Here is an 8,592-nt window from a genome sequence, read left to right on the forward strand (position 1 = left end):
GAAATTCCATAAATCCCGACAAAATTCCCATAAATCCCGACAGAATTCCCAGTTTTCCTACAGCCATCCCATAAACCCCTACAGAATTCCCATAAATCCCCTGGAATTCCCATAAATCCTACAAAATTCCCAGAAACCCCTACAGAATTCCCATAAACCCCACAAAATTCCCAGAAATCCCCCGGAATTCCCAACCTTTATCCCACAATTCCCCCTCTCCCCCCCCTCCCCCAAAACAATTCCCGACCCCCTCCGGGTGGGGAAAAATCCCGGAATTCCGAGGAAAACTCGGGATCATCGGGGTCGGGATCGGTCCCGGGGCCGGGAATTCCCGGGAATTCTCCGACTGTCGCGTCCGGGCTCCGGTTTTTGCCGAAATTCCCACGGAAAACCGGGATCCTGCTGCTTCCCACGGCTCCGAGTGGTTTTTTTTGGGGAATTTTGGGGAATTTTAGGGGGGTTTGGGGGTGGATTTGGGATGGAGGGGGGGTGGGGTCGGCGTGGAATTTCCTAAAAAGTTTTGTGGGATTGGTAGGAAAATGCTCGGAATTCCCGAAAAAAATGCCTGGAATTTGCTAAAAAATGCCAGAATTCCTAAAAAACCCCAGGAATTCCCTAAAAAAAATCCAGAATTCCTAAAAAAAATCCCAAAAAATGCCCAGAATTCCCGAAAAAATGCCTGGAATTCCCTAAAAAAAAACCATCCAGAATTCCCTAAAAAATCCCTAAACAACACCCAGAATTCCCAAAAAAAATGCCCAGAATTCCCTAAAAAATCCCAGAAAAACGCCCAGAATTCCCAAAAATGCTCAGAATTCCCTAAAAAACACCCAGAATTCCCAAAAAAATCCCAGAAAAAGGCCCAGAATTCCCAGAAAAAGGCCCAGAATTCCCAAAAAAATGCCCAGAATTCCCCAAAAAATCCCAGAATTCCCTAAAAAATGCCCAGAATTCCCTAAAAAATGCCTGGAATTTGCTAAAAAATCCCAGAATTCTTAAAAAATTCCAGAAAAAGGCCCAGAATTCCCTAAAAAATGCCCAGAATTCCCAAAAAACCGCCTGGAATTTCCTAAAAAATCCCAGAATTCCTAAAAAATCCCAGAAAAACGCCCAGAATGCCCAAAAAAACCCCCAAAATTTCCCACCAAAAAACCCCGAATTCCAAAAAAACCCCCCAAATTCCCATAAAAATCCCAAAAAAACCCCAAAATTCCCAAATCCCCTCCAAACTCCCCCAAAATTCCCCAAAATATTCCCCAAATTCTCTTAAAATTCCCCCAAAAAATCTTTAAATTCCCAAAAAAGACCCCAAAAACCCCTTAAAATTCCCAACCCTCCCCCAAAAATTCCCCAAAAAATCCACCAAATTCCCTTAAAATTCCCCAAAAAAACCCCAAAATTCCAAAAAAAACCCTCCAAATCCCCCCAAAAAATCCCCCCCAAATTCCCTAAAATTCCCCAAAAAACCCCAAATCCCCCCAAAATTCCCAAATATTCCCCAAATTCCCAAAAACCCTCCCCCAATTCCATTAAAATTCCCCCAAGAAATCCCAAAATTCCCAAAAAAGACCCAAAATTCCCCCAAAAAACCCTCAAAATTCCCAAATCCCTCCCAAAAATTCCCCCAAATTTTTCTAAAATTCCTAAAAAATTCCCCAAAATTCCAAAAAAAACCCCAAATTCCCCCCAAAAATCCCAAAATTCCCTAAAAAACCCATAAAATTTCCAGCGCCCCCCTAAAAAATTCCAGAAAAAAATCCCAAATTTCCTTAAAATTCCTAAAAAATACCTCCAAAATTCCCCCCAAAAAACCTCCAAAATTCCCCCAAAAAACCCCAAATTCCCAAAAAAAACCCAAATTCCCAACCTCCTACCCAAATTCCCCAAAACCCCCCAATATTCCCAAAAAAACCCTCCCCAAATTCCCTTAAAATTCCTTAAAAAACCCCAAAATCCCCCCAAAATTCCCTTAAAATTCCCAAAAAAAACCCCAAAATCCCCAAAATTCCTCAAAATCCCCCCAAAATTCCCCAAAATCCCCCCAAATTCCCCAAATTCCGGGGCCGGGGGGGTGAGAAATCCTCGGATCTTTATTTGGGAAGGGCCCCGGATCGGGGGGAATTCCGGGAATTTGGGGAATTCCGGGAATTTTGGGGCAATTTTGGGGGAATTTGGGGCCTCTAACGGTTGGATTTGGCCACGCGCTCCAGCTCGTCCTTCTTCTTGATGGCGTAGGAGTTGGAGGAGCCCTGGAAAATGGGGCAAAAATGAGGGAAATTGGGCAAAATGAGGGGAAAATGGGAAAAAATGAGGAGAAAATGGGGGGGAAATGGGGGAAAAACGGGAAAAATGGGGGGAAAAAACGGGGAAAAATGGGGAAAAAGCAAGAAAAATAAGAAAAAAAAAGGGGGGAAATGGGGGAAAAAAGAGAAAAAAAAAAGGGAAAATGAGAAAAAAATGGGGAAAAATGGAAAAAAACTGGGGGGAACTGGGAAAAACCCGGGGAAAAGTGGGAAATAGGGGAAAAATGAGAAAAAATGGGGAAAATGGGAAAAAATGGAGGAAAAAAGGGGAAAAATGGGGGAAATGGGGAAAAAGGGAAAAATTGGGGAAAATGGGGGAAAATGGGAAGAAATGGCAAGAAATGGGGGAAAATGCAAAGAAAATGGGAAAAAATGGGGGGAAATGGAGAAAAGAGAGAAAAAATGGGGAAAATGGGGAAAAAATGGGGAAAAATGGGGAAAATGGGGGAAAAAATGGGAAAAAAGGGAAAAAATGGGGGAAATGGGGGAAAATGGGAAAATGGGGAAAAAATGGGGGGAAATGGGGAAAAAGGGGAGAAAAAATGGGGAAAATGGGGGAAAAAATGGGAAAAAAGGGAAAAAATGGGGAGAAATGGGGGAAAAAGAGAAAAATGGGAAAAAAAGGAAAAATGGGAAAAAATGGGGGAAAAGAAAAATTGGGGAAAATGGGGAAAAATGGGGAAAAAGGGAGGAAAAAAGGAGGAAAAACAGGGAAAATTGGGGGAAATGGGGAAAAATGGGGAAAATGGGGGAAATGGGGGAAAATGGGGAACAAATGGGGAACAAATGGAGATAAAGGGGGGAAAAATGGGGAAAAAAACAGGGAAAAATGAGAAAAAATAGGGGGAAAATGGGGAAAAAATGGGGGAAAAATGGAAAAAAAATGGGGAAAAAAACCAGGGAAAAACGAGAAAAAATGGGGGAAAAATGGAAAAAAAATGGGGAAAAAAGGGGGAAAACTGGGAAAAACCCAGGGAAAAATGGGGAAAAAATGGGGGAAAAAAGGAAAAAAAATGGGGAAAAAACCAGGGAAAAACGAGAAAAAATGGGGGAAAAATGGAAAAAAAATGGGGAAAAAAGGGGGAAAACTGGGAAAAACCCAGGGAAAAATGGGGAAAAAATGGGGGAAAAAAGGAAAAAAAATGGGGAAAAAACCAGGGAAAAATGGGGAAAAAATGGGGGAAAAATGGAAAAAAAATGGGGAAAAAAGGGGGAAAACTGGGAAAAACCCAGGGAAAAATGGGGAAAAAATGGGGGGAAAAATGGAAAAAAAATGGGGAAAAAACCAGGGAAAAATGAGAAAAAATGGGGGAAAAATGGAAAAAAAATGGGGAAAAAAAGGGGGAAAACTGGGAAAAACCCAGGGAAAAATGGGGAAAAAATGGGGGAAAAATGGAAAAAAAATGGGGAAAAAAACCAGGGAAAAATGAGAAAAAAATGGGGAAAAAACCAGGGAAAAATGAGAAAAAATGGGGGAAAAATGGAAAAAAATGGGGAAAAAAGGGGGGAAAACTGGGAAAAACCCAGGGAAAAATGGGGAAAAAATGGGGGGAAAAATGGGGAAAAAATGGGGGAAAAATGGAAAAAAAATGGGGAAAAAACCAGGGAAAAATGAGAAAAAATGGGGGAAAAATGGAAAAAAAATGGGGAAAAAAGGGGGAAAACTGGGAAAAACCCAGGGAAAAATGGGGAAAAAATGGGGGAAAAAAGGAAAAAAAATGGGGAAAAAACCAGGGAAAAATGAGAAAAAATGGGGGAAAAATGGAAAAAAAATGGGGAAAAAAGGGGGAAAACTGGGAAAAACCCAGGGAAAAATGGGGAAAAAATGGGGGAAAAAAGGAAAAAAAATGGGGAAAAAACCAGGGAAAAATGGGGAAAAAATGGGGGAAAAAAGGAAAAAAAATGGGGAAAAAACCAGGGAAAAACGAGAAAAAATGGGAGAAAAATGGAAAAAAAATGGGAAAAAAGGGGGAAAACTGGGAAAAACCCAGGGAAAAATGGGGAAAAAATGGGGGAAAAAAGGAAAAAAAATGGGGAAAAAACCAGGGAAAAACGAGAAAAAATGGGGGAAAAATGGAAAAAAAATGGGGAAAAAAAGGGGAAAACTGGGAAAAACCCAGGGAAAAATGGGGAAAAAATGGGGGAAAAAAGGAAAAAAAATGGGGAAAAAACCAGGGAAAAATGAGAAAAAAATGGGGAAAAAACCAGGGAAAAATGAGAAAAAATGGGGGAAAAATGGAAAAAAAAATGGGGAAAAAAGGGGGAAAACTGGGAAAAACCCAGGGAAAAATGGGGGAAAAAATGGGGGAAAATGGGGAAAAAATGGGGGAAAAATGGAAAAAAAATGGGGAAAAAACCAGGGAAAAATGAGAAAAAATGGGGGAAAAATGGAAAAAAAATGGGGAAAAAAGGGGGAAAACTGGGAAAAACCCAGGGAAAAATGGGGAAAAAATGGGGGAAAAATGGAAAAAAAATGGGGAAAAAAACCAGGGAAAAATGAGAAAAAAATGGGGAAAAAACCAGGGAAAAATGAGAAAAAATGGGGGGAAAAATGGAAAAAAAATGGGGAAAAAAGGGGGGAAAACTGGGAAAAACCCAGGGAAAAATGGGGAAAAAATGGGGGAAAAATGGGGAAAAAATGGGGGAAAAATGGAAAAAAAATGGGGAAAAAACCAGGGAAAAATGAGAAAAAAATGGGGGAAAAATGGAAAAAAAATGGGGAAAAAAGTGGGAAAACTGGAAAAACCCAGGGAAAAGTGGGGAAAAGGGGAGGAAAAGAGGGGAAAAAGGGGATTTTTGGGAATTTGGGGGGGATTTTGGGGATTCCCACCCACCTTGGCAGCGTTGATGAGCTCGTCAGCCAAACATTCCGCGATGGTTTTGATGTTCCGGAAAGCGGCTTCGCGAGCGCCCGTGCACAGCAGCCAGATAGCCTGGAAAATCCGGGAATTCCGGGAATTCCGGGAGGAAAAGGGGGATAAATGAAAGGAATTTGGGGAAAGGAAGGGGGGGAGGGGGGGGAAGAGGGGGGAATGGGGAGAGAAATGGGGGAAATTGGGGGGAAATGGGGAGAAAGGGGGGAAAAAGGGGGGAAAAAGGGGGGAAAAAAGGGGAGAAAAGGGGGGAAAAAAGGGGAGAAAAGGGGGAAAAAAGGGGAGAAAAGGGGAAAAGGGGGAAAAAGGGGGAAAAAAAGGGGGAGAAAAGGGGAGAAAAGGGGAAAAAAGGGGGAAAAAGGGGAAAAAAGGGGAGAAAAGGCGAGAAAAGGGGAAAAAATGGGAGGAAAAAGGGGGGAAAAGAGGGAAAAGGGGAGAAAAGGGGAGAAAAAGGGGAAAAAGGGGGAAAAAAAGGGGAGAAAAGGGGAGAAAAGGGGAGAAAAGGGGAAAAAAGGGGAACAAGAGGGAAAAAAAGGGGAGAAAAGGGGAGAAAAAGGGGAAAAAAGGGGGGAAAAAAGGGGAGAAAAGGGGGGAAAAAGGGGGGGAAAAGGGGAGAAAAGGGGAGAAAAGGGGGAAAAAGGGGGAAAAGGGGGAAAAAGGGGGTTTGGGGGGGAAAAAAGGGGAGAAATGTGGGAAAAGTTGGGAAATGAGAGGGAAAATTGGGATAAATGGGGGAAAAGGGGAAAATTGGGGGGAAATGGGGGGGAATTGGGATAAATGGGGAAAAAAGGAGAAAATTGGGGGAAATGAGAGGGGGAAGTGGGAAAAATGGGGGGGAAAAGGAGAAAATTGAGGGAAAATGGGGGAAATAGAGGGGGAAATTGGGAAAAATGGGGGAAAAATGGGGGAAAAAATGGGGAAAATGGGGGAAATGAGGGGAAAAATGGGGGAAATGAGAGAGAAAGAAAAAAGAAAACAAAGGGAAAAATGAGAAAAAAAGAATAATGGATAAAATGAGAGAAAAAAGTGGGAAAAATGAGAAAAAATGAGGGAAAAAGAGAACAATGAGGGAACAAATAAGGGAACAAATGAGGAAAAATGAGAGAAAAACGAGGAAATATAAGAAAAAATGAGAGAAAATGAGCAAAAATGAGCAAAAATGAGGAAAAATGAGGAAAAACATGGAAAAATGAGGAAAAATGAGGGAAAACAAGAAAAATGAGAAAAAATGAGGGAAAACAAGGAAAATGAGAAAAAATGAGAGAAAAAGAGAACAATGAGGAAAAAAATGAAAAAATGAGGAAAAATAAGGAAAAATAAGGAAAAATGAGGAAAAATGAGGAAAAAAATGAGGAAAAATGAGAAAAAATGAGGAAAAATGAGAGAAAATGAGGGAAAATGAGGGAAAATGAAAGAAAATGAGGGAAAATGACGAAAAATGAGGGAAATGAGAAAAAATCAAGAGCAAAAGAAAACAATAAGGGAAAAAATGAGGAAAATGACGAAAAAAAATGAGAAAAAAATGAGGAAAAATGAGAAAAAAATGAGGAAAAAATGAGAAAAAATGAGAAAAAATGAGAAAAAATGAGAAAAAAATGAGAAAAAGTGAGAAAAAGTGAGAAAAAGTGAGAAAAAGTGAGAAAAAGTGAGAAAAAAATGAGAGAAAATGAGGAAAAATGAAGAGAAACACCCCCCTGGATAAAGGAAAAACGGGATCCTCTGGAACCAGGAATCAAGGGATGGCCAGAAAAACAGGATAAAGGTGCTGAAAAAGTAGGAATGAGGGGAATTTTGGGAATTTTGGGCTGGGTGAAGCACCTGGTTGACCCTCCGGAGAGGGGAAACATCCACGGCCTGCCTGCGGACGGTGCCGGCGCGGCCGATCCGGGTGGAATCTTCCCGAGGGCCGGAATTAATGATGGCGTTAACGAGCACCTGCAGAGGGTTCTGGGAAAAAAAAAGGGACCAAGAAATGGGATTTCCATGGGAATTCCTAAAAAAAAACCAGCCCCAAATGTCTTTTTTTGCTGGGTTTCGGTGTTTAAATTTAGGGTTTTTTTCGGGCAAAGTCGGGTTGTGGGGGGTTTTTTGTCGGATTCGGGGAGTTTTTTGGGAAGGTCTTGATTTTTTTCCTGGAATTCTTGGATTTTGGAACTTTCCCAGGGAGCAGGTGGATGATCTGGAAGAGCCTTTTCCTTTTTCCCCTGCCATTCCCACTTTTCTCCTTCCCAAATCCCATTTTTCTGTGATTTGTCCTCCCAAAACCCCACTTTTTTTCCTGTTTTTCCCCCAAATTCCCACATTTTTCCCTCTAAAATGCCTGCAATTCCCACCTTCCTCCTCCATCCTCCTTTTCCCCTCCCCAAACCCCATTTTCCCACGATTTCCCCTCCTTTTCCCCTCCCCAAACCCCATTTTCCCACGATTTCCCCTCATTTTCCTCTCCCAAACCCCATTTTTTCTCCGTTTTTCCCCCAAATTCCCAGATTTTTCCTTCGAAAATCCCTGCAATTCCCACATCCCCCTTTCCCCTTCCCAAACCCCATTTTCCCACAATTTCCCCTCATTTTCCCCTCCCAAACCCCATTTTTCCCTGTTTTTCCCCCAAATTCCCACATTTTCTCCCCCAAACCCCTGCAATCCCCACCTCCCTTCCCATCCTCCTTTTCCCCTTCCCAAACCCTATTTTTCCACAATTTCCCCTGCCCAAACCCCATTTTTTCCCCGTTTTTCCCTCCCCAAACCTCATTTTTATCACATTTTCCCCCCGTTCCCCTCCCAAACCCCCGTTTTCCCCATTTCTCCCAGTTTTTCCCCCATTTTCCCCCCCCAACCCCCTGCAATCCCCACCTCCTGGTGAGCAGATGGATCCTCTCAAACACCTTCCCCTTCCATCCTCCTTTTCCCCTTCCCAGACCCCGTTTTTCCTCAATTTTTCCCAGACCCCCGTTTTTCCTCAATTTCCTCTTCCCAAACCCCCATTTTTTCCCCGTTTTCCCCCCATTTTCCCCCATTTTTCCCTCCCCAAACCCCATTTTTCCCCCGTTTTTCCCCCCATTTCCCCCCCCAACCCCTGCAATCCCCACCTCCCCGGTGAGCAGATGGATCCTCTCAAACACCTTCCCCTTCCATCCTCCTTTCCCCCCCTTCCAAACCCCATTTTCGCACAATTTCCCCTCCTTTTCCCCTTCCCAAACCCCTGAAGTTCCCACCTCCCTTTCCATCCTCCTTTCCCCCTTCCCAAACCCCATTTTCCCACAATTTCCCCTCATTTTCCTCTCCAAACCCCCATTTTTTCCCCATTTTTCCCACAATTTCCCCTCATTTTCCTCTCCCAAACCCCTGAAGTTCCCACCTCCCTTTCCATCCTCCTTTCCCCCTTCCCAAACCCCATTTTTCCTCAATTTCCCCTCCCA

At 42.7% G+C, this 8,592-nt stretch overlaps 1 protein-coding gene across 1 annotated transcript; it reads right to left on the reverse strand.

The window, feature by feature from the left end:
* Positions 1 to 2,072: 2,072 nt before the first annotated feature.
* RPS5 (ribosomal protein S5) lies at positions 2,073 to 8,400 on the reverse strand. Its single transcript, XM_068999146.1, has 4 exons — positions 8,263 to 8,400; positions 6,995 to 7,123; positions 5,138 to 5,236; positions 2,073 to 2,249 (listed from the first exon to the last, which is right to left on the reverse strand). Exons 1-4 carry the CDS (start codon positions 8,398 to 8,400, stop codon positions 2,181 to 2,183), a joined length of 435 nt encoding a protein of 144 aa, XP_068855247.1. The 3' UTR covers positions 2,073 to 2,180.
* Positions 8,401 to 8,592: the final 192 nt, after the last annotated feature.

The sequence above is a fragment of the Aphelocoma coerulescens genome, unplaced genomic scaffold (genome assembly GCF_041296385.1).
Source record: "Aphelocoma coerulescens isolate FSJ_1873_10779 unplaced genomic scaffold, UR_Acoe_1.0 HiC_scaffold_244, whole genome shotgun sequence".
Classification (NCBI taxonomy): domain Eukaryota; kingdom Metazoa; phylum Chordata; class Aves; order Passeriformes; family Corvidae; genus Aphelocoma; species Aphelocoma coerulescens.